At 45.7% G+C, this 27,988-nt stretch overlaps 1 protein-coding gene across 6 annotated transcripts in view; it reads right to left on the bottom strand.

Moving 5' to 3' along the window:
• Window positions 1–536: 536 nt before the first annotated feature.
• LOC117097190 (coiled-coil domain-containing protein 162) overlaps window positions 537–27,988 on the bottom strand; it is a 34,798-nt gene continuing 7,346 nt past the window's right edge. The window contains exons 3-12 of one of the 6 annotated variants that reach the window (XM_033234828.1): window positions 20,132–20,281; window positions 19,204–19,257; window positions 18,138–18,209; window positions 15,604–15,756; window positions 15,225–15,359; window positions 14,108–14,260; window positions 12,444–12,653; window positions 8,067–8,187; window positions 3,310–3,437; window positions 537–730 (exon numbers count right to left, since the gene is read on the bottom strand). In XM_033234828.1, the coding sequence (XP_033090719.1) occupies window positions 3,313–3,437; window positions 8,067–8,187; window positions 12,444–12,653; window positions 14,108–14,260; window positions 15,225–15,359; window positions 15,604–15,756; window positions 18,138–18,209; window positions 19,204–19,257; window positions 20,132–20,281 (1,173 nt within the window). In that variant the 3' untranslated portion in view covers window positions 537–730; window positions 3,310–3,312. Of the gene's footprint in view, window positions 731–3,309; window positions 3,438–5,652; window positions 5,855–8,066; window positions 8,188–11,751; window positions 12,308–12,443; window positions 12,654–14,107; window positions 14,261–15,224; window positions 15,360–15,603; window positions 15,757–18,041; window positions 18,210–19,203; window positions 19,258–20,131; window positions 20,282–27,988 lie in introns of those variants that run through there. The other 5 variants (XM_033234827.1, XM_033234826.1, XM_033234832.1 and 2 more) reach the window with 5 other exon arrangements.

Genomic DNA, 27,988 nt, shown 5'->3' with positions numbered 1-27,988 from the left:
GGCTCAAGCCTGTAATCCCAGCACTTTGGGAGGCCGAGACGGGCGGATCACAAGGTCAGGAGATCGAGACCATCCTGGCTAACACGGTGAAACCCCGTCTCTACTAAAAAATATAAAAAACTAGCCGGGCGAGGTGGTGGGTGCCTGTAGTCCCAGCTACTCGGGAGGCTGAGGCAGGAGAATGGCGTGAACCCGGAGGTGGAGCTTGCAGTGAGCTGAGATCCGGCCACTGCACTCCAGCCTGGGCGACAGAGCGAGACTCCGTCTCAAAAAAAAAAAAAAAAAAAAAGTGAGGGCCTCTATCTTAACTGTCCTTCCTACCTACTAACTCTAGAATTCATATTGAGAGGCTGCTGGTTGACCAGTGGCAAAGGCTAACTTGCAGGAATGCAAATCAATGCTTAGGTTTTAAAGTCTAGGACCAACCCCTACTTCACCTGGGGTTGGTTCAAGATGTGATCATCTCATTCCTTCAAACCCTGTCTTCCAAGTACAGATAAGAAAATTTCATACATAAAATTAAATAAGAGGTTTAATGGCATTTGGAGTCATTTTTATTCATTCAAATACTCATAGAAATAAAGGTTGGAAAAAGAAGATATGATCACCAGTCAGCTCTAAATGGGAATCTGGATGGAGCTATTTGAACCTGAAAAGCTGTCAGTTGAACATTTTCTGCCATATTGGGTAGGAAAACATCATCAATCCTTTTTTTGTGTTTGATAGGTACCTGTAATATAAGTAGATATTGGTGTTTGTTAAGAACACAGTGAATAATTCTTGTTATAGCATCATAAAAAGTCACTGTTATTAATGAGACCTAGATCATTGATTTGGTCTGGGTTAGGCCATATAGTTAGTATGCCTTCTTGTCTGTATTTGCCACTTGTCCTGAAGGGAATTGGTCAAGAATGAATTCATCAATGGAAAGCCATTTCCAGTTAAGGAAGATAACACAGCTCATATTTCGAGTAATCTAAAATTCCTTAATTTTTTTTATCATTTGTATTAGTGTAGGGCTTTTAGAAAATTAACTGTACTCTTACATTTCAGCCATGTATAAATTCCTCTTCAATCAGTATTTATCTGACTTGTCTCATAGGCCTTAAGAAGTCAGACCTGAGATCTGAAGAAGTTCTAGCTAACTGTGTACCTTCCCTGGCCTTGAGGTTTTTTGCTTGAGCTTCCCATATTGTACATAGCCACTGGGCCAATGGGCCCACAGGACGCTTCACTATAGGGTTTATTTATTTGGTAGGGCAATGTTCATCAATTAGCCTTAGACCATCACCCTTCTGAATCTCTCAAATATAATAAATCTTCACTAATGCACTTAGCTGCTTAGCAGTCTTTTCAACAAGTCGCGACCACCAACACCCCCATGGTACTTGCACCTTTCAGGGTGAAATGGAGATGAAGTGATTCTTGAAAGTCCTTGTGATCCCACACATACAAAGTGAACTTTGCTTCTTTTTGCAAAAGGCTTTTGCAGAAGCATAGACATATAATAAAAGTTCACATTTTCAAGAAAGATGACTGCACACAGATTGGTGAGTCAAGCGAATGGTGGACATTAATAATGTGGCCCTGACTTGGTCAAGATGGTGTTTGGGTATCTTCCCAACCTGTCTTTCCCCCTTCTTAACTGCATGTTTAGAAATCTTGAAACTTTTGGTCCTTATAACTAGACCATCAGCTGCAGAATTACACCATCAAATGACTTGGAATGGCATACTTTTCTCCAAAGGAATGATTAAATCTTTTCCTCTTAATTTTTCTTCAGGTAATGGGGAAGAATTCTTTTTTTTTTTTTTTTTTGAGACGGAGTCTCGCTCTGTCGCCCAGGCTGGAGTGCAATGGCCGGATCTCAGCTCACTGCAAGCTCCACCTCCTGGGTTCACGCCATTCTCCTGCCTCAGCCTCCCAGGTAGCTGGGACTACAGGCGCCGCCACCTCGCCCGGCTAGTTTTTTTGTAGTTTTTAGCAGAGACGGGGTTTCACCGTGTTAGCCAGGATGGTCTCGATCTCCTGACCTCGTGATCCGCCCGTCTCGGCCTCCCAAAGTGCTGGGATTACGGACTTGAGCCACCGCGCCCGGCCTAAGAATTCTTTTTTTATTATTTTTTTATTTTTTGAGACAAAGTCTCACCCTGGTCACCCAGGCTGGAGTGCAATTGCAATGGCGTGATCTCAGCTCACTGCAACCTCTGCCTCCCAGGCTCAAGTGATTCTCCTGCCTCAGCCTCCTGAGTAGCTGGGATTACAGGCAACTGCCACCACGCCTGGCTGATTTTTGTATTTTCCATAGAGACAGGGTTTCACCATGTTGGCCATGCTGGTCTCAAACTCCTGACCTCAGGTGATCTGCCTGCTTCGGCCTCCCAAAGTGCTAGGATTGCAGGCGTGAGCCACCGTTCCCAGCCAGGAATTCTTTTTTTTTTTTTTTTTTTGAGACGGAGTCTCGCTCTGTCGCCCAGGCTGGAGTGCAGTGGCCGGATTTCAGCTCACTGCAAGCTCCGCCTCCCGGGTTCCCGCCATTCTCCTGCCTCAGCCTCCCAAGTAGCTGGGACTACAGGCGCCCGCCAACGCGCCCAGCTAGTTTTTTTTTTGTATTTTTTTAGTAGAGACGGGGTTTCACCGTATTAGCCAGGATGGTCTCGATCTCCTGACCTCGTGATCCGCCCGTCTCGGCCTCCCAAAGTGCTGGGATTACAGGCTTGAGCCACCGCGCCCGGCCCCAGGAATTCTTAAAAGTGTTGATTAGATATGTGAATCTCTAGAAGGGATTCTGAAAGAAAATGGAGCAAAGAGTAGAATACTTATTAAAGCAGTAGAGAGGAGACAGTGGAAGAGGAAGCATATGTTGTTTTACATAAACTAAAAACTGAAACATTTTACGAGTTCTTCAAATACGTGCTAATCTGCACCCCAAGAATTTTCTTGGAGGGTAGATTTCTCACGTGTTTTAAAATGACTTCCGAAACTATTTCTGCTCTGTTGGGGAACTCAGATAAGGAGTCTGATGCTGCTAGTTAATTGTTGAAGATGATTGGGGGAAAAAAGAAATTCAGAGATGGAACACAGCAAGGTGTTGGTACTGATTCCATACCCATTTATTGACTTGTAATTTAGAAGGTACTATTATAGGATTATTTCAACATCAGAACTTTCTTATCCAGATTCAAGGCATCTACATAAGATCCTGATATTTCATTTTTCTAATGTAAGTCTGAAGTGACCCCAAAACCATAAAATCAAATTGTAAGGCTTTATTATTTAATGCATGTAATCAATCTTATCATTACTTACAGTCTATGACCTTTGAATCCATCTTGTTATTTTACTGCCTTTGAGATTAGTCTTTAAAAAGCGTTGCTGGGAGTATCTGGATGATACGGAGGCAGAAGTTGGGGAGTATTGAGCCTGGGATATAAGGTCTGTAAAGTTAGAAATGTTAAATTATATCTCTGGTTGCAATGGATAAACCCAGATTATCTTTTGATTTTTTATTTTTTGAGAGGGGGGCCTCACTCTGTTGCCCAGGCTGGAGTGCAGTGGCACGATCACAGCTCACTATCACCTCAAATTTATGCATCTAGATTTAATTCATAAAATTTAGGGCTTAAAATTGGCATCTAACTCAGCTTAATCAATTGTTTTTCGGCTTCATCAATTTTGAGCAAATATGTCAAAACTTGGTGTTTTTTGCCTGATAGTCATATGACCAAGTAAAAGTGAAGGAGGTGATGAGAGACTTGGACTGTGGTAGGTAGAAGAGGATAGGCTGAGAGCTACTCAAATTAGTCGGAGTTGGGAATTAACCAGATTTGCAGGGTGACAAAGAATAGCTCCCAAATTTCTGGCTTAAGCAACTGGATATTTGGCACTACCATTTGCTGAAACAGCATCTTCCCCACCCCAAAAGTAGGAAGGGAGGAGGATAGGAAGACGGGTTCCATTCCTATTGAACTTGTGAGCCTGAGACACATGAATGTAGACATTATTCACTAGATATATGGGTTATTGGATATATGGGTTTACAGCTCAGAAGAGAGTTTTGAGCTGCAGATGCAGACCTAGCAAACAATGATTAAAGCTGTGGGAAATATGCAATTATCTGGAGACAATGTGAGGTGAGAGGAGAAGGGGCCAGAAAGATCCCTGAACAACTTCAACGTTTAGAGGTTGAATACAGTAGGACGAACTAGAAAAGAAGACAGAAAAAGCAGTCAGAGGAAGAGAAAAACCACAAGGAGCAGTGCCAAGGGAATAATTAGGAGAAGGATGTGGTCAGCTGTGTCAAATGCTGCTGAGACATGAAATGAGTGAGAACTCAGCAGTGTCCTTTGGACTTGGAGACAGAAGTGAAGGTGATCTTGGCAAGAGCAACTGCAATGAAATGGTGGTGAGAAAAATCAGATTGCTGGTGGTGTGGTAGAGACCTATTCTTGGCCCCCAATTGCGAATCTCCCATCTCTTCTTGGAAATAGACCTCACATTTTATGTTCACACAGCATCCTAGAATAAAAACTACATTTCCCAGTCTACTTTGTGTGGTCTTGGGCTAAGTGCTGGCCAATGGGATGTATGCCAAAGTGTCACAAGTGACTTCCAGGAACCATTCTTCAAGCTTCAGGGGAGGTGTGGGCCCTTCTTGTTGCTTTCCTCCTTCCTATTGGCCAGAAGGCTTAAGCAGTCATCTCGGACCATGAAGTGGTGAGCAACATTTGGAAGCCACAAGTTGAAAATGGCAAAACCTGAGAGAAATTAAGTGAGGTGAATCACGAAAGTGAGTATAGGCAGCTCTTTTAAGAAGTCTGACTGGGAAGAGAAAGACCAGCGGCAGGGGAAGGAATATGTCGTCAAGGCAGCGGGGGTAGGGGGCGTTATTTTACAGTGGATTTTATGATCCTGGCACATACATGTATGTATGTATTAGAGGGATGCATGGACGGGAAATCCAAGTATGTAGAAAGAAGCAGATAGTTCAAGGCCCCTGAGAAGGTAGCAGCAGATGGGGCCCTTTACGTAGGGATTGGCCTGGGGAAGAAAAGGGACGCCCTTTCCATGTTCACAGGAGGGAAGGAGAAGCAGCAGAGTACAGATGTAGGTGGGCTGGGAGACAGGGAGAAAATGGCATTCCTGTCTGAGGGTTTCTAATTCCTCTGTGAAGTGGGAAATGAAAGGATGAGGGGGTGAGGAGAGTGGATGAAGGTCTGAAGAGACAAGGCAGATTTAAAACAGTTGCTGCAGACAGGAGGCAAGAGTGAGCTGACCCGACCCTTAGCTCCAGTGGAGGAGCAGGTAAGCTGGGTCTAAGCCATCCAGGCATAAGTCTTAGTCTGTGGCTCCATCGATTTGTTCAAAATCGGCAACAGGACCCAAGTCAGTCCAGGCAGAGCCCAGTTCTTTTTAACTGTCCCATCTCCACGCCCTACTCCTGCCGTGCTGAGCATGAATAGAGATGGAAGCTACAGAGGTGGCTGCCATGTTGCTTCCAAGGAGCCTTGCTTCCTTTCTGCTCCCAGCCTCCTCAGAGCCAGAGATGGAGAGAGTGAAAGCAGTCCTGATGAAGTAGTTCAAACCTAGATGAAGCTACATTTAGCCAGGCCTCCTCTCAACATTTTACAGTTTTATGAGCCAAGCGATTTCATTTTTTCCTTAAGCATTTCTAAAATAATTGATTTAGAAAAAAATCATGGTTTCTTAGGTGTTGCAAAATCCTAGGGGAATCACGTTAATGGCAAGGAAAGAGAGCTCGCCCTTCGAGCACATCTATGCTTCCAACGTGGGAGGCAGGGATGCTGCCGTGGCTGCTGCTGCAGAAGACCCCTGGGTCATGTTGAGACTCCAGCTGGACAACAGCAAAGGAAGGAGGAGTGGGAGTATGGCTGACTTTCACTGCTTAGCGTTAACAGTATGGGTAATAGCTGGCTGTGCCCTCAAACCCCTCCTCTCCCTGCACAGGGGAACAGAAGGGGGCTGAGGCCCGGGAGTAACCTCTACCTCTACTTCCTGGGAAAGAAGCTTCCTTTCCACTCCTGCTCCCACCCCAATCCTGGGAATTAGGGTCTCCCCCACCTGCCTTGTGCCTCACTCTGGTTCTCCTTCACAATAGGCAGGTGTTGGAGGACAAGGATGGCAGTTCACTAGGACGCATTATCCCAGGAAGGGATTAGAAAGATTCCTGGCTAGGTTACGGGCAGAGGGGAAAGGGAGAGAAGGAAAAAATCCCCTGGCACATGGAGAAGACAGTGTAAGGTACAGAACTAAGTAGGGTCAGGCGTCAAGGTAGGGCCCTTGGGCGCTCTTGATGCCCTTTGTGTTGGGGCTGGGGCAGCAGCAACAACCAGTAGCTGGGGTGAGGGACACCAGCTCCCAATGTCAGGTCCAGACAGCAACCCAGAGGCAGGACGGAGGGCCCTGTGAGCTTCACTGCCAAGCCCAGCTCTGCTGTTAGTAAACCCAAAGTAACTTCGTCTGTGACTTTGTGCTCCTGAAAGGCTGTGTTTCCTCAGCTCATTCACGCTGGAAAGTAGCCAAAAGGAAACACAGATAAAGGGCTAAACACATGTATGCAAGTATAGTAACCAACACTTGCACAATTACTAAGTGCCACTATGCTAAATGTCAGACAGGGATTTTTTCTTTTTTTTTTTTTTTTTTTTATTTTTTCTTTTTTTTATTTTTTTTTATTTTTTTTTATTTTTTTTTTGAGGCGGAGTCTCGCTCTGTCGCCCGAACTGGAGTGCAGTGGCCAGATCTCAGCTCACTGCAAGCTCCGCCTCCCGGGTTCCCGCCATTCTCCTGCCTCAGCCTCCCGAGTAGCTGGGACTACAGGCGCCCGCCACCTCGCCCGGCTAGTTTTTGTATTTTTAGTAGAGACGGGGTTTCACTGTGTTAGCCAGGATGGTCTCGATCTCCTGACCTCGTGATCCGCCCGTCTCGGCCTCCCAAAGTGCTGGGATTACAGGCTTGAGCCACCGCGCCCGGCCCAGACAGGGATTTTTTCATTTCATCTCAGAGCAAGCCTTTGAGCTGAATATTCCCATTTTACAGAGAGGCTAATTAAGGTCTGTCTAAGGTCACGCAGCTAGCAGTGACAGAGCCAGGGCCTGAATTCTGGCTGCTTCACTCCAAAGCCCACATACTCAACTACCAGGCTATGTGCAGAACAGGAAAGAAGAGACATGGCCAATCATAACAACAGGCCAATCATGGCTAGTGATATTTGGTGATATTTCTGATAGTCAGATCTAGAAGATAATTTAGAATGTATTTAGTCCTCATCTTATAGAGGAGGAAGGTGGTTTAGGGACATCCTGGGGTCTGGCCTCAGCTCCATGCTGCCTGCTGACTGCACTGCTCAGAGAGCTATTTTGATTGTTATTTTCAAGGACACCCCAAGCCCCCAGCACCCAAGAATCATAATGTACTTCATGAATAACTCTGAGAAATGGGGTCATTGGTATCCCAAAGCATTGTCTCAAAATCCAATGAACTGGGTTTTGTGTGTGTGTGTGTGTGTGTGTGTGAGATGGAGTCTCGCTCTGTCACCAGGCTGGAGTGCAATGGCGCCATCTCAGCTCACTGTAACCTCCAACTCCTGGGTTCAAGCAATTCTCCTGCCTCAGCCTCCCGAGTAGCTGGAATTATAGGCATATGCCACCACGCCCACCTAATTTTTATATTTTTAGTAGAGACGGGGTTTCACCATGTTGGCCAGGATGGTCTCAATCTCCTGACCTCGTGATCCGCCCGCCTCAGCCTCCCAAAGTGCTAGGATTACAGGTGTGAGCCACAGCACCCTGCCAAGACCAGTTTTTTATGACTGAAACCTTTTAGTGTTGGATGTCAGCACTCCAAGGTGCTAAAGTAGGAAGTTTTGACTGTAAATCAGAATTAAGATTTATCCATTTATGTGTCATTCAACAAACATTGTAGAGGACCCATTCAATAACTACTGGATACTTAGTGACTGGGTCCTCCCTGAGTCCCTGAGACCCTCCCCAGTTCAGACCCCAGAGACTGGGAGATTTTCTAGCCAGAGCAGGGGGTATCCTTACCGCCTGATGAGCCCGTGGGGACAGCTGACTGCTGGGCATCATGAAGCTGACTCTGCAGCTCCTCCACACGCTGGAGAGCATCCAGCTTCACACTGCGCTCCTGGGCAAGCCGGCTTCTCATCTGAGGGGAAAATGAGAAGCAGAGATGCTTTGTGCTCACTTTCGTTTCCTCAGTTCACATGGGGTTCCTAGGGAAAATGGATGTCCCAGGCTACCCTGCAAAGAGAACTGGCTCTTAAAGTCCTGATTAGGCTGAACTCAGCCTTCTGAGAATCAAGAACTTCAGGAAGACCAGGAACTTAACCAAAAAGGAACAGTCTGTGGAATCCCTTATACCTTATAATAGCTAGGAGCTTATTCACAAGGTTATATCTTTCATGTCTATTTCATCAGATAGGTAGAGGAAGAGGGGAGTGAGGGCCCAGTGCACACATGGCCTTGGAGGCCCAGCCACTGCATCTACACTGAGGACCTGTCAGAGCCCCTGGACAGTTTCAAACAGAGGAAAGACTTGATCTCTCTCCTAGATCTCTGCTCTCTGTTCAGCATCTGCCAGGAATGCCCTGGTCAGACAGAAGCCCATTTCCAGAAGCAACCTTTGTATTGACTTGTGTGGCTCTCCCCGTGCACAGCCAGCCCACACTCCCCAGCCAGACAGTGCCCGGGGCCAAAGTGTATCTCATCTGCCCAGATCACAGGTGGTTTTGCTTTTTCAACTTATAATCCCCTAATTGTTTTTACTTGTAGAAAAGTAATACATACTGTAGTGGTTGGAAGAGCACCCCCCGAACTTCATGTCTACCTGGAACCTCAGACTGTGACCTTATTTGGAAATAGGGTCTTTGTAGATAGACTTGTTAGGATGAGGTCATACTGGATTTAGGGCAAGCCCTGAATCTAATGACTGTTGTCCTTATAAAGAAGACAGGATAAGGATACAGACACTCAGAGAAGCACATAGGAAGAAGGCTCCGTGATGACAGAGGCAGGACTGGAGTGAGGTAGCTACAAGCCGAGGAATGCCAGAGACCAAAATGTGACTAAGAAGAGACACGAAACAGATTCTTCCTCAGAGCCTCCAAAGGAACAGCCTTGCCAGCACATTGGTTTCAGGCTTCCGGCCTCCCGAGCTGTGAAGGAATACGTTTTTATTCTATTAAGCCACCCAGTTTGTGATAATTTAGTCAGGCAACCCTAGGGACTGAATACGCATGCTAGTCTCAAGCATTCAGCTGCGTGTGTTGTATATCCCACTCTGTCTGCACAGACCTGGCCAGAAGGCTCCCACAGAGTCTTGCCCTAAACGTTAAAGGGGGCTCTTCCTTATGTCGGGGGACCCCCAAGCATTGTTTAAATTTCAGAAGATTATCAGAGCTCCAGAGTTAGGAAAACATCCTAATATAAACTAGGTCCAAAGTCCCTCTCCATACTATAGGGATTTGTGCAGGATCCTTATTCCCTATGGGCTGGTGCCAAGGAAACATATCAAGATTTTCTGAGCCAGGCTGGCACTAGGAAACTTGAGAAATACCATCAAGGAAGCATGCTTCCTCAGGACCTCCTTGTGTTAGGTCACTCGCCCCCACGTCACAGAGGCCCGTGAAGTGACTTGCCCAAGGCCACACAGCCAGGATTTGAGTCCAGGTCTATCTACCTGTTTCCAAGGCTGTCTACCTTCACATTCCCAACAAAAATATAAACAGCCAACATTTACTGAGAGCTATGTATCACACCCTGGTTTTGCTGTTGTTTGTTTTGAGACGAAGTCTCACTCTGTCACCCAGGCTGGAGTGCATTGGCGCAATCTTGGCTCACTGCAACCAGGTTCAAGTGATCTTCCCACCTCAGCCCTCTGAGTAGCTGGGACCACAGATGCACACCCCCACCCCTGGCTGATTTTGTATTTTTTGTAGAAACAGGGTTTCACCATGTTGCCCAAGCAATCCTCCTACCTTGGCCTCCCAAAGTGCTGGGATTACAGGAATGAGCCACCACACCTGGCCTGTTTATTTTTGTTAACTTTTTACTTTTTAATTTTTACTTTTTATTTTTTAGAGACAGGGTCTTACTCTGTCTTACTAACCCAGGCTGGATTACAGTGGCATAATCTTAGTTTACTGCACCCTTGAACTCCTGGGCTCAAATGATCCTCCTGCCTCAACCTCCCAAGTAGCTGGGACTACAGGCATGCCTGTTTTAGGCCCGGTTTTAAGGCCTTTATTTTAATTACTTAATTTCCTAATTTAATCACCCCCCAAATTTAGTGAAGTGAGTACATTGTTTCCATTGTAATGATGAAGAAACCAAAGCACAGATTGGCCACAGACCTTGCCCAAAGCCACACCGCTGGAGGGCCGGCAGTATGAACCACTCAGTTCCACTCCAGGGCCTGTGCTCTAAATCACTGGTTCCCAACTTTTTGGCACCAGGTACCGGTTTCATGGAAGACAATTCTTCCATGAGGTGGGGGCAAATGGTTTCAGGATGAAGCTGTTCTACCTCAGATCATCAGCCATTAGCTAGATTCTCATAAGGAGCAGGCAACCTAGATCCCTCACATGTGCAGTTCACAGTAGGGTTGGTGCTCCTATGAGAATCCAACGCCTCCGTTGGTCTGACAGGAGGCGGAGCTCAGGCGGTTATACTGTCAGCTGCTCATCCCCTGCTGTGCGGCCCAGTTCCACAGGCTATGGACTCCTACCAGCCCACATCTAGGGGATTGGGAACCCCTTCTATAAGTGACCTCAACCAGGCGCAGGCAACAGGCTAGGACACTGAGGCTCTCCGAGGTCAGACAGTGAATATCTGCCCATGGAGTCAGAGGCTGGAGATAGATTAAAAAAGCCACTTCTGGCTGGAAGGGGCCGGGGGTGTGGGTGGGGGGCTCGGGTCTTGCTGGCTGAGGATTGCTGTTTAGAGTAGGTAGGCGTAGGGACACTTGAGCTGTCAGGAGAGCTGGAGGTGTACTCTACAAAGGGCCAATGGCTTATACATACATATGGTAAAGTGCACATTTGTTGAGCGAAACCTCAAAATATTTGTTTTGATCACCTCTAGAATCTCTGCCATGAAACAAATAATTAACTAGAGAAAACCTTGAAGAAACGAATCTACGAACTTCCCTATTTTTGTGGTGGCGTTTAGAAAAGCATAATTTGTAACACAAAATTGGGATGCCAAAGTTTTCTTATAGGTTCGGTCATATTTTTGTTTACTTTTCATGCAATAAATATGAAATTCTAATTTTCTTTTATTCTAAAACTACTCATTTTCTCTCTCCACTTTTATATAAATATTTTCTTTCGCTTTTCCTCAATTCAAATTTTAATTTTTTTTGGGTCATTTTTGTAGATAGAATTCTCCTTATTGATCTCTTTCTTGAGCACTTAAAACACTTGACCAGGGGCCGGGTGTGGTGGCTTACGCCTGTAATCCCAGCACTTTGGAAGGCCGAGGTGGGTGGATCACCTGAGATCAGGAGTTCGAGACCAGCCTGGCCAATGTGGTAAAAACCTCGTCTCTACTGAAAATACAAAAATTAGCCGGGTGTAGTTCATGCCTGTAGCCCCAGCTGCAAAGGAGGCTGAGGTGGGAGAATTGCTTGAACCTGGGAGGCGGAGGTTGCAGTGAGCCAAGATTATGCCACTGTACTCCAGTCTGGGTGAGAGTGAGACTCCATCTCAAAAAAAGAAAAAAGAAAAAAAAAAAAACACTTGACCAATAATTTGCCTTTCAATTTCCATCTCTTTCTATCTCTGCTGAATGAATTCAGTGATCTGCTCATTCAATGGATATGTGTGAGGTGCCTGCTTTGGAAGTTACTTTTTCGTTTTTTATTGAATTATATTGTTTTCTGCTTTGTTGAAACTTGTATTAATCCACATCTACATTCTAGTATTCTATTCTATTTCTTTGTTGTTGGGTATAGTCAACAAAATACGTTGGATCTGCAAACCACTTTTGCCGTTCATTTTTATCTCTGCAGTTCCTGAAACACTTGAATAAAATCTTCTTGTCATAGCCTCCATTAACACTTGCTGCTTTTCCAGGTTACTGCTTGGAATTTTCTAAAAGATTCCTAGTTCAAAGATGAGAGCTGGATAGAAACAGGTTTTTCCAGTAGGTTACAGGGGTGCTGAGATTCCGAGCCCTGAGGCAGCCAAGCCACCATGGCCTGCCCAGCAATCTTCGTGGTGTCGGGAGACACTGTGGGGAGAGATGCCACCATTCTCCTGGGCTGCCTATAAGTGACAGAGGTTGAGAAACACTGCTGTGGGGGACAGGAGAGAGGCATGGGCACACGGGGGAAGGATGCAGCAGCCCTCGCTGGGGCACCAGGTGCACTCTGGGTGGACACCCCCTCTTACTGAGGTTTACCTGGTGGAGGTCTCTCTTCATTTTTTTCTGCTGCAGCTGGCCCAGCTTAGAAGCCCTCTCAGCCTCTTTACTAAGGAGCTGCAATTGCTGTTCTTTCTGCCCCACATCTTTCAAGAGCTTCTCCACCCTGGATGTTTTCATGAAGTGCAGCTGCTCCTGGATGAGAGCTTCCTGGGTCACTCTGTGTTCTAACTCCTTCAGCAGTTGAGCCTGTGGCAAGAAAATGCCACAAGAAAGGAGGAGGCAGGGAGCCTTTCCTCCCAGCAGAAGTGGGGACACATTGGACGGCATAATAACCACCCCTCCTTTGGGGCTCAGGGACACAACTACATGGTGTATTCCTGGACTCTAGAAAACGTGGCCCAATGATTCAGTCCTGTGCTAGCAAGAGCACCAGGATCTACCCTAGCCTGGCATTTACACTGTGAGCCCTGCAGTGACAGAGGGAAGCAGAACAGACACTAAAAGCCAGGCACACGATCATGCCACTGTACAGCAGTGCCAGGGCAAACAATTTGGTCTTTTAATACCCAGATTTGATAATATGTATGTTAGCTTACTAACCAGATAATCATATCTAGCACAAACAACATTTACATTGTTGTGGAGCCTTTGTCAGGAGGTAGCCGTGGAAGCGTTTAACACCAAAGAGACGGGGCCATGCCATGCACGCAATGGGCGAGGAAAGGAGGTTCTGATTTTTTCTCCAAAAATCTGGGGAAGTCAGATTCTAGATGGTTAAAGGAGGGTAAGTGTAGAAATAATTTGGTTCTGTTCCAAAGTTTTTCTAGTAAGTATTATCCTAAGTACTAGATGGTCAATCCTTAATCATAATATTATTATTCATATCTGTATGATGACGTTACAGTTTGTCATGTAGCTCATGATAACTCATATGAGTTACCATAATTAACTCATCTGATGCAGAATCATGGAAGAATTAGGGTCCAAGATGAACAAATTAAATTTCATGCTTTAAATATGCCTAGCTTTCCCAGGCTGTAACTTCAGCTCAACTGTTCTCACTCTAAACCTACAGTCCCCCTGCTTCATTCATGCCCAGAGGGTTGGCACAGTTAGGACATGCTTAGGCTTAGAGTGCCTTTATTTTGGTGCCAGCCCCTGTCGCACAGCAGTAACTTCTGAAAGTGAGACATGGTACGGACCATTGGGACAGGACAGAGTCTCATGTGGGGATAACACTACAGGCTGGACCACACTCTACTTGCCGAGGATTGTTGTCAAGTGGAAGCGTGCTTGCCCCATGAAAGCCTGTGTTCAAGGAAGAGGCCTAGATCACAGGATCCCAGGACAGCCTCTAGCAAAAAGATCCTCAGAGAAATGGACACACACACACACACACACACACACACACATATATGATAATGATCTTGCTTATGAGTAGTATTTTCTCATTTTAGCCACATATGAGTAAGAACAAGAGCCTTTTGGCCACCGCCCTTGGTTTCTGGGCTGGAGAGGAGGGAGGAGAAGGGAAGTCCAGGTCCAGGCTATCTTTTCCTGGTTGTACCATCTGTGTGGCTTCAGGCTGTGGTGCTCTGGTGACTGCTCCTGGCAGCCACAGCACCAAGTCTGGTGGCCACGTTCAACTTTGCAGAGTGAACTGCAAAGGGAATGAGGAAGAGGCTCTGAGGCTCGGATACCTGGCTGTCCTGCTGCTTCCACATCCTCACGCTGTCGGCCTGTGCCCTGGCCAGGGCCTGCCTGAGAGCCAGGATCTGCTGACGAAATAAACCCACTTCTCGCTCTGCCATCAGTTTGATGCGCAAACACTCTTTTTTACTTTGAATAGATTCCTGTAAACATCCCAAACACAGTAAGAAAGGAAATAGGTTTCCTTTCCAGATTTTTAGTTTCAAAAGCAGTATCTAAACCACTTTCCCATCCATTCTTCTTTCAAACTTCTGGTAGAAAGGAGCTCCTACTAGTCACTGCTTCCATGATTTTATTTTATTTTATTATTTATTTGTTTAGAGATGGAGTCTTGCTCTGTCAACCCAGCCTGGAGTACAGTGGTACAATCTTGGCTCACTGCAACCTCTACCTCCCAGGTTCAAGCAATTCTCCTGCCTCAGCCTCCTGAGTAGCTGAGACTACAGGTGCCCACCACCACACCCAGCTAATTTTTTGTATTTTTAGTAGAGATTGGGTTTCATCATGTTGGCCAGGCTGCTCTCAAACTCCTGACCTCAGGTGATCCACCCACCTTGGTCTCTCAAAGTGCTGGGATTATAGGCATAAGCCACCATGCCCAGCCCACTTCCATGATTTTAATTCAGAAGAGGGTAACATATCAGAGTAAATACTTTCAGAAACAGGATGTGAAAGTTTCCAAATAGCCATCAATATGCACTTTGGATTCAATTTGCCTTAAAGCAGATTTCTCACTTATTATTTTGTGACTTCATTTTCCTCAGATAATCATGTATGAAACCCAAAGATATGCAGTATTTTGACAAAGCAGCCTCAAGCCCTTGGTGAAGCCTTTCCTCCATCTTTTCACTTCCTTCCCTTATGCGGAATTCTCTGATCTGTTCTTTCTTGCCCCCTTTGCTTCTGCCCCCTTTCTATTTCTCCTGAAGTTCTCACATGGCCTGTTCCCAGGAAAAATCGCCAACTGTTAGATCCTTCAGGATGGCTGACCCTGCCACCTGACACCACTGCCACTCATAGCTACAGTGACACCATGGCAGCTGCAGCCATAGAGGCTTGGGATCAGCCATCCTGGGGACTGTCTGGACCTCCCCCACCAGAGCTCACCTTCTCTGCCCTGCTCAGCTGGGCCTGGAAGCGCGCCTGCTGCACAGCCAGCCTCCAGCGGCCCAGGCTCCTCACTTTGCACACCAGGGTGGCCAGGCTGCAGTTGTCCTGCTCCAAGGCCCACAGCTGTTCCTGCTAAGAAGGCTCATTTTCAGAAAAGTCTGCCCCCAACATTTTCATAGGAAGGGCACAAACCCTAACATCACTAACATGACTTCCAGAAGATGACACAATTGTGCAGTGCATCCTCGTGTTCCCTTTAAAATGCCTGATGCAATGCTTTCTCAGGGAAATCAGGCTGGAATGCTAACGGGGTGAATGGTGGGGTCAGATGCTAGGATGAAACACTGATAGCCCATTGCTAAATGAAATCACATACTTTGGCTGGGTTTTCTTTCATTCCTTCATCAGGGCTGGCAGAGCCCCATTTTTTCTTTAGGTCCTTCATATTGTCAATCCCTTCTGTTCTCACTTCACCGATGAGCTCACACACTTTCTGGATCAAATTAAGCTGATTCTCATCCAGCTTCTCCTGCAAATTGCAGACTCAAGTCAAGGAAGTAAAATGGATTTGCGTAGTGTGAAGGGCAGTTGCAGAAAAGCCATTTTGCCTTCTACAACTTAACTTTTGTAAGTAATTTCACATTAAGATGTCACCTACTCAGACAATTATTCTGACATGTACTATAAGGAAGTCACACTAGCGGCCCCGAGTGCTGTCTTTTATCCACAGGGCTTCATCATCCGGACACCAGCACATCTTAGACTGTGCCTTCCTTGTCAACACCAAGGCAGGTTGAGCCAGTAGGACAGTGGAAGCTCACAGGTAGAAAATCTGCTGAGCAAACTGCCCCTGGTAAGAGTTACTTGGGAAGCTGAACCAAAGATTTTTGCTGCTATGTTGACTCACAGCAGAATGTGACCAGACAAGACACTGTAATTGAGCCACTCCTGAGGAGCTCTGTTAAATATAGATAAACTGGAGGAGGGAGTCCAGCCGACTGCCTTCCTATTTAGGATCTAACAGAAACCTCATTAGGAAATACTCTGTTCTGAATGGCTTATGGCTAAATGCCTTGTGAGGAAACAGCTTGATCAATGGTAAGTACAACTGAAGACCCAGTGCTAGGGACTGAATTGTGTCTTCCCCAGATTCATATGTTGAAACCCTAACCAGCAGTGTGACAGTATCTAGAGATAGGATCTTTAGGAGGTAATTAAGATTAAACTGAGGACATAAGGGTGAGGCCCTATTGCAATAAGACTGTGGCCTTATAGGAAGAGGGAGAGAGACCTTTCTTTTTCTCCATCTCTGCCATGTGAGGGCACAGTGAGAAGGCAGCTACCTGCAAGCCAGGAAGCATGCCCTCAGCCAGAAGCAGACTACGCTGGCACCCTGATCTCAGACTTCTGACTTCCAGAACTGTGAGAAATATACTTTCTGTTGTTTAAGCTGTGCAGCCTATCGTATTTTGTTATGGCAGCCTGAGCAGACTAAGACACCTAGTGTCTTTGGGGTGAGAGGTAGGGTAGGGCTGTCCTCTCACTTCTAAACCACTTCCCTAGAGAGGAAGGCAGGAGGAAGCTGCCCAGCTGGGAGCCACGGAAGGAAGCCTGGCTCTGGCCACACAGTAGAAGCTTTAGCAACTTCATGGGATGCTGGGATATAACAGGAATTCCCTACTGTAGGGAGGCTTGGTGGAACCACTTCAGCCTGGGAAACAGAGAGAATCCACTTTTTAACTAGGAATTTGGCAGAAGCTAAAAGGAACTTAAGACATTTCTCAACAATCTCACACCTGAAAGATGGCTTAGCAAATTCCAGCTGTCACTGTCTGCCCATTCCTCCCTTGCAACACCAGACCCAATACATTTTGGGTTTGATCCTTTAATACATGTAATCATTTACACTGTAGGTAAGAAGAAATTCTTGCTGGAATGACCAGGCCAACGTGAGCACCGGTGGAAGCTGCTGTTAACCTAATAACCCTGGGGGCCACTCTGCAATCCCTGGGGAGAGATGCAAGGACCCAAATGGGGCTGGCTTTGGGGTGTATCCAATAGCAGGGAAGGGGACAGGGTTGGGGGACGCTGTGGACTTGCAGGTGGTAGGTTGTACTGAAATTCACACTGGCGAGTCAGCTGGACCAGTCTCCCTGATGGCCTGTTTTAGGCGTGGGGCATCTATCTTACGGCTGCGCAAACATCAGATGAAAGCGATTGGCTTCCACAATGCTGCAGGTGCACGCGCACCCCATCACTTCTCCTCTGCAATGGATCTTTGCTGACAGGTCAGCAGCTTGCTGACATTGAATGTGAGAGTGAAGCTGGCAGGCATTTTGAAGGTTTGAAAAAATTCTGGAAGCTGATTCAAATTCTGAATGTGCCCAGGGAGTTCTCCAGAGGCACCTGCTGCTACCTACATAAGGTCTGTCCTGGCCCAGGCACTGTACTCTGGAAAGTCACACTAACAGATAAAATGGTGATAGAAACTGGGGAGGTGGGGAATTTGGAGCAGCAGAACTCTCTTCTCCCAACAGCAATCAGACAGTGACAGCGGCAGTTGTCAATAGACGGTAAAAGACAGACTTCTGTATTATCCCCAAATTCAGTGTCTATCATGGTTAATGACAACCCATTGATGACTCTCTTTCTGCAGTGAAAGCTTAGAGCTAGAAAATTCTTAGGGCCTAAGAATCTCTTGTTACCACAAAGCCCATTATTCTGTCATCGATCCCTGGGTGTGCAGCCACCGTGGGAATCCGTTACACTAGGCTCCCCAATGGGTGGCCCAGATGTTTGACACAGGACACTTACTTTTATGTGTAAACAGGTCTGAAACAAAGCTCGGACTAATGCCTCATATTCTTCTTGGACTTCTTTTCTAATCTGCTTCTCGAGATTCAGATTCACCTCTTCCAAGTCTGTGAGTTGGGCTCTCAGAGCAGTGATTTCCATGATCATATCATGACTGAGCTCTGCAACCTAGAAGCAAGAGAAAATGTGTGTGTGTGTGTGTGTGTGTGAAAAACAATTTAGGAGTTTCAAACTGCTCCTACAAAATAGTTTCTTATAGATCAGTATTGAATTTCACTTCTATTTTAAACCTAATGAAGAGAGTGAACATTCTGCTGCATAAATGTGGGCAGAAGAATTTAAGGACAATTCAAAGGTCCCAGAACAGTGCCAGACACTGGTTGGTGAAGAAGTGACCCCAGAAAAGCTAGTACATAGGCCCTTTTCAGTTAGAGAAAAATACTTCAACTGTCTTGGCCTCCATCTCCAAACTGGCCTCCCCTTGACACCTCAGCCCAAACATCCCTTTTCTTTTTTGGAATACACTTTATTTAATCTATTTAATTAATTTATTTTTGAGATGGAGTTTCGCCCTTGCTGCCCAGGCTGGAGTGCAGTGGCGTGATCTTGGCTCACCGCAACCTCCACCTCCCGGGCTCAAGCGATGCTCCTGCCTCAGCCTCCTGAGTAGCTGGGATTACAGGCATGCAGTAGCACACCTGGCAACTTTTGTATTTTTAGTAGAGACGGGGTTTCTCCATGTTGGTCAGGTTGGTCTTGAACTTCTGACCTCAGGTGATTTACCCGCCTCGGCCTCCCAAAGTGCTGGGATTACGGGCATGAGTCACCGCGCCCGGCCTGGAATGCACCTTAAGTGGCATCAAAAGAAAACAAACAATAACAACAAAACTCCCCAAAGTAACAACAAAAACAGAACAAAACAAGACTAGTACAAAATAACAAAAGTGACCAAAAAACTCAAGGGAAAAAAAATGCACCTTAAGGAGGGTTGCTTGCCAAAAGTGAAAGCATACTCCTTGGTGTTCCTGCAGTGGACCTTCACTGACGGGGCTTCTACAGGTGGCACAAGCAAATGACACTAAGGTGTCCCAAAGCTGACTAACCCTGAGAGTGTGGATGTGAGAAATGGAGAAGAGAACCTTTTTAATAGGAAATGACCTACCTGGCCAGCACTGTCTTCAGGTGGACCCTGGCCTCTTCGTGCAGCATCTAATTCCTGAGCAGGAGAAAGCAGTACACAACCAAACTCAAACATTTCGTCTTCCAACCACGGCTCAGGTCAGCACAACGCATTCCAAACACTTCCTATTTGTGTTAATGGAGCCCCATTTTGAGAACCTTAGGCTGTGCCTGGAGCTGAGACTGTATGTGTTGCCCCACTGGACTTCAGGATGCTTAACACAGCCTCAAAAGACAACATCGACTTCCAGGTACCCACACTGATGCCAAGAACTGAGTAATGGGGATAGGCCAAAATGGGGGTGGCTCCAAGGTTCATTATTTGACATTTTAATACTTCATTTGGTGTTTTGGCTAGTCTTTTAGACTTTTGAACTTTCTAAGGTATAAAGTAAAATCACACTAAACCTCTGATGCAATCTACCTTCACAATAGTGGGCAGCCCAGAGCAGGTGGACTGACTCTTCTGTCCCACCAGTGGGCTCATATGTTAAGGAAGTCTCCCAGTGAGACTGACCCATGACATCCATCCTGAAGGGAGAGTTTACTCAAGGATCCTGGCTTCTTTCCCAGACCAGGAACAGCACACGGTGCCTTGTGTTTGCTGAGGGTGGAAAGGTCAGCTGTGCACCTTCCCCTGCAGGGCCAGCCCCTTTGTTGCTCACCTTTTGTATTTCCCCGCTGGACACCTCCAAAGCACATAACCTAGTGTGCAACTGAGAATACCAGAGCCCAAGGGAATGAGCCAATGAGCAGAGAGATTTGAGGGCACCATTCACCCTCAATTCTGGCATAAGAACCACTAGATTCACCTCAGCCCTCTCAGTTTTACTTTTCTCTTCCGAGTGCCTCCTGAGCCTCCCTGCCCACGCCCATTCCCCACTGCAGTTCTCGTCTCTCTGGGAGCCTACTTGCTCTTTCTGGCTGAGCCTCTGCCTAGCGTGATGCAACACATTCTCATAGCACGTGGAGTAGGTCTCAAAGTTGCTGCGTTCTCTTGCCATCACATCACAACCCAGGGAAAGGAGGCAGGCCTCAAGGTGATCTTTCCTGAAAGTGATCTGAAAGGAAAGAGGCATTCATTATTCACAGCCACTCCAGCAGGGCAGCCTCACCATGCCAGGGCCCCAGGCACTCTTTGCCTTGGCTCACGGACCCACTTTTGTTTCTCCTCTGTATCCAACCATGGGCTGTAGCCTTGCAAGCCTCTCTTTCAGGTCGGCTTTGAACATTTGTAGGGGCACGAGGACAGTGGAAGCCCACATAGCATGTGGTGAAACATTGAAAAGTTATAAATCAAACTAACAAACTATCAGAATGAAATGTTTAATTCTCTTACCTTGAAAAAGAGACCTGAAAACTGACCTGGAAAGCCAGATTTGAATTTATTATTCCTGGACTACTGTTTGTTTGTTTGTTTGAGTTTTACATGGGGTCTTTTTTTTTTTAATTTTTATTTTTTATTTTTATTATACTTCAAGTTCTAGGGTACATGTGCATAACTTGCAGGTTTGTTACATATGTATACTTGTGCCATGTTGGTGTGCTGCACCCATCAACTCGTCAGCACCCATCAATTCATCATTTATATCATGTATAATTCCCCAATGCAATCCCTCCCCCCTCCCCCCTCCCCATGATAGGCCCCAGTGTGTGATGTTCCCCTTCCCGAGTCCAAGTGATCTCATTGTTCAGTTCCCACCTATGAGTGAGAACATGCGGTGTTTGGTTTTCTCTTCTTGTGATAGTTTGCTAAGAATGATGGTTTCCAGCTGCATCCATGTCCCTACAAAGGATGCAAACTCATCCTTTTTTATGGCTGCATAGTATCCCACGGTGTATATGTGCCACATTTTCTTAATCCAGTCTGTCACAGATGGACACTTGGGTTGATTCCAAGTCTTTGCTATTGTGAATAGTGCCGCAATAAACATACGTGTGCATGTGTCTTTGTACTAGAATAATTTATAATCCTTTGGATATATACCCAGTAGTGGGATGGCTGGGTCATATGGTACATCTAGTTCTAGATCCTTGAGGAATTGCCATACTGTTTTCCATAATGGTTGAACTAGTTTACAATCCCACCAACAGTGTAAAAGTGTTCCTATTTCTCCACATCCTCTCCAACACCTGTTGTTTCCTGACTTCTTAATGATTGCCATTCTAACTGGTGTGAGATGGTATCTCATTGTGGTTTTGATTTGCATTTCTCTGATGGCGAGTGATGATGAGCATTTTTTCATGTGTCTGTTGGCTGTATGAATGTCTTCTTTTGAGAAATGTCTGTTCATATCCTTTGCCCACTTTTTGATGGGGTTGTTTGTTTTTTTCTTGTATATTTGTTTGAGTTCTTTGTAGATTCTGGATATTAGCCCTTTGTCAGATGAGTAGATTGCAAAAATTTTCTCCCATTCTGTAGGTTGCCTGTTCACTCTGATGGTAGTTTATTTTGCTGTGCAGAAGCTCTTTAGTTTAATTAGATCCCATTTGTCAATTTTGGCTTTTGCTGCCGTTGCTTTTGGTGTTTTAGACATGAAGTCCTTGCCCATGCCTATGTCCTGAATGGTACTACCTAGATTTTCTTCTAGGGTTTTTATGGGATTAGGTCTAACATTTAAGTCTCTAATCCATCTTGAATTAATCTGCGTATAAGGAGTAAGGAAAGGATCCAGTTTCAGCTTTCTACTTATGGCTAGCCAATTTTCCCAGCACCATTTATTAAATAGGGAATCCTTTCCCCATTTCTTGTTTCTCTCAGGTTTGTCAAAGATCAGATGGCTGTAGATGTGTGGTATTATTTCTGAGGACTCTGTTCTGTTCCATTGGTCTATATCTCTGTTTTGGTACCAGTACTGTGCTGCTTTGGTTACTGTAGCCTTGTAGTATAGTTTGAAGTCAGGTAGCGTGACGCCTCCAGCTTTGTCCTTTTGACTTAGGATTGTCTTGGCAATGTGGGCTCTTTTTCGGTTCCATATGAACTTTAAAGTAGTTTTTTCCAATTCTGTGAAGAAACTCATTGGTAGCTTGATGGGGATGGCATTGAATCTATAAATAACCTTGGGCAGTATGGCCATTTTCACGATATTGATTCTTCCTATCCATGAGCATGGTATGTTCTTCCATTTGTTTGTGTCCTCTTTGATTTCACTGAGCAGTGGTTTGTAGTTCTCCTTGAAGAGGTCCTTGACATCCCTTGTAAGTTGGATTCCTAGGTATTTTATTCTCTTTGAAGCAATTGTGAATGGAAGTTCATTCCTGATTTGGCTCTCTGTTTGTCTGTTACTGGTGTATAAGAATGCTTGTGATTTTTGCACATTAATTTTGTATCCTGAGACTCTGCTGAAGTTGCTTATCAGCTTAAGGAGATTCTGGGCTGAGACAATGGGGTTTTCTAAATATACAATCATGTCATCTGCAAACAGGGACAAGTTGACTTCTTCTTTTCCTGACTGAATACCCTTGATTTCTTTCTCTTGCCTGATTGCCCTAGCCAGAACTTCCAACACTATGTTGAATAGGAGTGGTGAGAGAGGGCATCCCTGTCTTGTGCCAGTTTTCAAAGGGAATTTTTCCAGTTTTTGCCCATTCAGTATGATATTAGCTGTGGGTTTGTCATAAATAGCTCTTATTATTTTGAGGTACGTTCCATCAATACCGAATTTACTGAGCGTTTTTAACATGAAGGGCTGCTGAATTTTGTCAAAAGCCTTTTCTGCATCTATTGAGATAATCATGTGGTTCTTGTCTTTGGTTCTGTTTATATGCTGGATTACGTTTATTGATTTGCATATGTTGAACCAGCCTTGCATCCCAGGGATGAAGCCCACTTGATCATGGTGGATAAGCTTTTTGATGTGCCGCTGAATCCGGTTTGCCAGTATTTTATTGAGGATTTTTGCATCGATGTTCATCAGGGATATTGGTCTAAAATTCTCTTTTTTGTTGTGTCTCTGCCAGGCTTTGGTATCAGGATGATGTTGGCCTCATAAAATGAGTTAGGGAGGATTCCCTTTTTTTCTATTGATTGGAATAGTTTCAGAAGGAATGGTACCAGCTCCTCCTTATACCTCTGGTAGAATTCAGCTGTGAATCCATCTGGTCCTGGACTTTTTTTGGTGGGTAGGCTATTGATTGTTGCCTCAATTTCAGAGCCTGCTATTGGTCTATTCAGGGATTCAACTTCTTCCTGGTTTAGTCTTGGGAGGGTGTATGTGTCCAGGAATTTATCCATTTCTTCTAGATTTTCTAGTTTAATTGGGTAGAGGTGTTTATAGTATTCTCTGATGGTAGTTTGTATTTCTGTGGCATCGGTGGTGATATCCCCTTTATCATTTTTTATTGCGTCTATTTGATTCCTCTCGCTTTTCTTCTTTATTAGTCTTGCTAGCGGTCTGTCAATTTTGTTGATCTTTTCAAAAAACCAACTCCTGGATTTATTGATTTTTTGGAGAGTTTTTTGTGTCTCTATCTCCTTCAGTTCTGCTCTGATCTTAGTCATTTCTTGCCTTCTGCTAACTTTTGAATGTGTTTGCTCTTGCCTCTCTAGTTCTTTTAATTGTGATGTTAGAGTGTCAATTTTAGATCTTTCCTGCTTTCTCTTGTGGGCATTTAGTGCTATAAATTTCCCTCTACACACTGCTTTAAATGTGTCCCAGAGATTCTGGTACGTTGTGTCTTTGTTCTCATTGGTTTCAAAGAACATCTTTATTTCTGCTTTCATTTCGTGATGTACCCAGTAGTCATTCAGGAGCAGGTTGTTCAGTTTCCATGTAGTTGAGCGGTTTTGATTGAGTTTCTTAGTCCTGAGTTCTAGTTTGATTGCACTGTGGTCTGAGAGACAGTTTGTTATAATTTCTGTTCTTTTACATTTGCTGAGGAGTGCTTTACTTCCAATTATGTGGTCAGTTTTGGAATAAGTGTGATGTGGTGCTGAGAAGAATGTATATTCTGTTGATTTGTGGTGAAGAATTCTATAGATGTCTATTAGGTCCACTTGGTGCAGAGATGAGTTCAATTCCTGGATATCCTTGTTAAGTTTCTGTCTCGTTGATCTGTCTAATGTTGACAGGGGAGTGTTGAAGTCTCCCATTATTATTGTATGGGAGTCTAAGTCTCTTTGTAAGTCTCTAAGGACTTGCTTTATGAATCTGGGTGCTCCTGTATTGGATGCATATATATTTAGGATAGTTAGCTCTTCCTGTTGAATTGATCCCTTTACCATGATGTAATGGCCTTCTTTGTCTCTTTTGATCTTTGATGGTTTAAAGTCTGTTTTATCAGAGACTAGGATTGCAACCCCTGCTTTTTTTTTTTGTTCTCCATTTGCTTGGTAGATCTTCCTCCATCCCTTTATTTTGAGCCTATGTATGTCTCTGCATGTGAGATGGGTCTCCTGAATACAGCAGACTGATGGGTCTTGACTCTTTATCCAGTTTGCCAGTCTGTGTCTTTTAATTGGAGCATTTAGTCCATTAACATTAAGGTTATATTGTTATGTGTGAACTTGATCCTGCCATTATGATATTAACTGGTTATTTTGTTCGTTAGTTGATGCAGTTTCTTCCTAGCCTCGATGGTCTTTACATTTTGGCATGTTTTTGCAATGGCTGGTACCGGTTGTTCCTTTCCATGTTTAGGGCTTCCTTCAGGGTCTCTTGTAAGGCAGGCCTGGTGGTGACAAAATCTCTAAGCATTTGCTTATCTGTAAAGGATTTTATTTCTCCTTCACTGATGAAACTTAGTTTGGCTGGATATGAAATTCTGGGTTGAAAATTCTTTTCTTAAGAACGTTGAATATTGGCCCCCACTCTCTTCTGGCTTGTAGAGTTTCTGCCGAGAGATCTGCTGTTAGTCTGATGGGCTTCCCTTTGTGGGTAACCCGACCTTTCTCTCTGGCTGCCCTTAAGATTTTTTCCTTCATTTCAACTTTGGTGAATCTGGCAATTATGTGTCTTGGAGTTGCTCTTCTGGAGGAGTATCTTTGTGGCGTTCTCTGTATTTCCTGAATTTGAATGTTGGCCTGCCCTACTAGGTTGGGGGAGTTCTCCTGGATGATATCCTGAAGAGTGTTTTCCAACTTGGTTCCATTTTCCCCCTCACTTTCAGGCACCCCAATCAGATGTAGATTTGGTCTTTTTACATAATCCCATACTTCTTGCAGGCTTTGTTCATTTCTTTTTCTTCTTTTTCTTTTGGTTTCTCTTCTCGCTTCATTTCATTCATTTGATCCTCAATCGCTGATACTCTTTCTTCCAGTTGATCGAGTCGGTTACTGAAGCTTGTGCATTTGTCACGTATTTCTCATGTCATGGTTTTCATCTCTGTCATTTTGTTTATGATCTTCTCTGCATTAATTAGTCTAGCTGTCAATTCTTCCACTCTTTTTTCAAGGTTTTTAGTTTCTTTGCGCTGGGTACATAATTCCTCCTTTAGCTCTGAGAAGTTTGATGGACTGAAGCCTTCTTCTCTCATCTCGTCAAAGTCATTCTCTGACCAGCTTTGATCCGTTGCTGGCGATGGGCTGCGCTCCTTTGCAGGGGGAGATGCACTCTTATTTTTTGAATTTCCAGCTTTTCTGCCCTGCTTTTTCCCCATCTTTGTGGTTTTATCTGTCTCTGGTCTTTGATGATGGTGACGTACTGATGGGGTTTTGGTATAGGTGTCCTTCCTGTTTGATAGTTTTCCTTCTGACAGTCAGGACCCTCAGCTATAGGTCTGTTGGAGATTGCTTGAGGTCCACTCCAGACCCTGTTTGCCTGGGTATCAGCAGCAGAGGTTGCAGAAGATAGAATATTGCTGAACAGCAAGTGTACCTCTCTGATTCTTACTTTGGAAGCTTCCTCTCAGGGGTGTACTCCACCCTGTGAGGTGTGGGGTGTCAGACTGCCCCTAGTGGGGGATGTCTCCCAGTTAGGCTACTCAGGGGTCAGGGACCCACTTGAGCAGGCAGCCTGTCCATTCTCAGATCTCAACCTCCGTGTGGGGAGATCCACTGCTCTCTTCAAAGCTGTCAGACAGAGTCGTTCGCGTCTGCATAGGCCTCTGCTGCTTCCCCTGTTGTTTTTTTAGCTGTGCCCTGAGCTCCACCCAGAGGTGGAGTCTACAGAGACAGGCAGGTTTCCTTGAGCTGCTGTGAGCTCCACCCAGTTCGAGCTTCCCAGCGGCTTTGTTTACCTACTTAAGCCTCAGCAATGGCAGGCGCCCCTCCCCCAGCCTCGCTGCTGCCTTGCGGTTAGATCGCCACAGTCCGCTGTGTTAGCAATGAGGGAGGCTCCGTGGGCGTGGGACCCTCCCGGCCAGGTGTGGGATATATGCTCCTGGTGTGCCAGTTTGCTTAAAGCACAGTTTTGGGGTGGGAGTTACCCGATTTTCCAGGTGTTGTGTATCTCAGTTCCCCTGGCTAGGAAAAGGGATTCCCTTCCCCCTTGCGCTTCCCAGGTGAGGCGATGCCTCGCCCTGCTTCAGCTCTCGCTGGTCCGGCTGCAGCAGCTGACCAGCACCGATTGTCCGGCACTCCCCAGTGAGATGACCCCAGTACCTCAGTTGAAAATGCAGAAATCACCGGTCTTCTGTGTCGCTCACGCTGGGAGTTGGAGACTGGAGCTGTTCCTATTCGGCCATCTTGCTCCGCCCCTAGATGGGGTCTTGCTCTGTCGCCCAGGCTGGAGGGCAGTGGCGCAATCTCAGCTCACTGCAGACTTGGCCTCCCAAGTTCAAGCAATTCTCCCACCTTAGCCTTCCAAGTAGCTGGGATTATAGGGGTGGACCACCATGCCCGGCTAATTTTTGTATTTTTAGTAGAGACGGGGTTTCTCCATGTTGGCCAGGCCAGTCTCAAACTCCTGACCTCAGGTGATCCACCCACCTCGGCCTCCCAAAGTGCTGGGATTACAGGTGGAGCCACCACGCCCAGTCGACTACTCTCAGTTCTATGCTGAAGTAGGGACACATGGCGAGAGCTGGTCCCCAACCTATGGTTTACTGTGTGGCCCCCTTCTCTTCCCAGCTCTCGCCTCATGTCATGCTGTCAGGTCTTCACATGCCTGTGAGCGGACATCCTAACCTGCATGTCCAAACTCCATCCACACTCCCAGTTGCTCCTTGGTCACTTCCAGGCCAGGGGTGTGCACACTAGTGATGAGGTCCACTCTCACTCTGGGGAAGGTGATCCAGGGAAGATGCCCATTCAGGCCATGGACTCAGGGAATTCCAGGTCCCAGGTACTTGGAGCCTGTTCTAAAATGAAGGTGAGGGCTCTGAGTGGACATGTCCCTATGGCCCAGGGGATTTCTTACCTTGTGACGAAGGTCATAGCTGGAGAAAGGCCAGAGAGGGGCCCTCTGCTATATGGGTATCTGGCAGGGGCTTCTCTTGCTCTAGTCTAAGGGCCACACAGCTCATTCTCTAGGCAATTCCACTCACTCCCTTTCTCCAGGAGATTGGGCATGCTTTTTGAAGAGTTGGCAATTAAGGAATAGCCCAACTTTCCAAGGCAGGCTTAGATTTAGGTTCTGGAGAGAAATGGGAGCTAATATTTGGAAGGTAGGACAGACTTACCCAACTAGGACCTGCATATCTACGCGAGTGTGTTTGTCCCTCTGTGCATCAATGAGTGTGTCTCTGCGTGTGTATCTATCTGCAGGGATGGGGGGTGAGAAAGTTTATGGGGCCAAGTCTAGGACCCAGCCTACACTGTAACGTGAATTTTATCTGTGACACTTCTGGGGTCAGGCCAGCTCCTGCTCCCTGGCCATCTGCCATTGATG

Source organism: Trachypithecus francoisi, unplaced genomic scaffold, assembly GCF_009764315.1.
Source record: "Trachypithecus francoisi isolate TF-2019V2 unplaced genomic scaffold, Tfra_2.0 Lachesis_group15, whole genome shotgun sequence".
Lineage (NCBI taxonomy): Eukaryota > Metazoa > Chordata > Mammalia > Primates > Cercopithecidae > Trachypithecus > Trachypithecus francoisi.
This window is presented reverse-complemented; position numbering and strand designations above follow the sequence as displayed.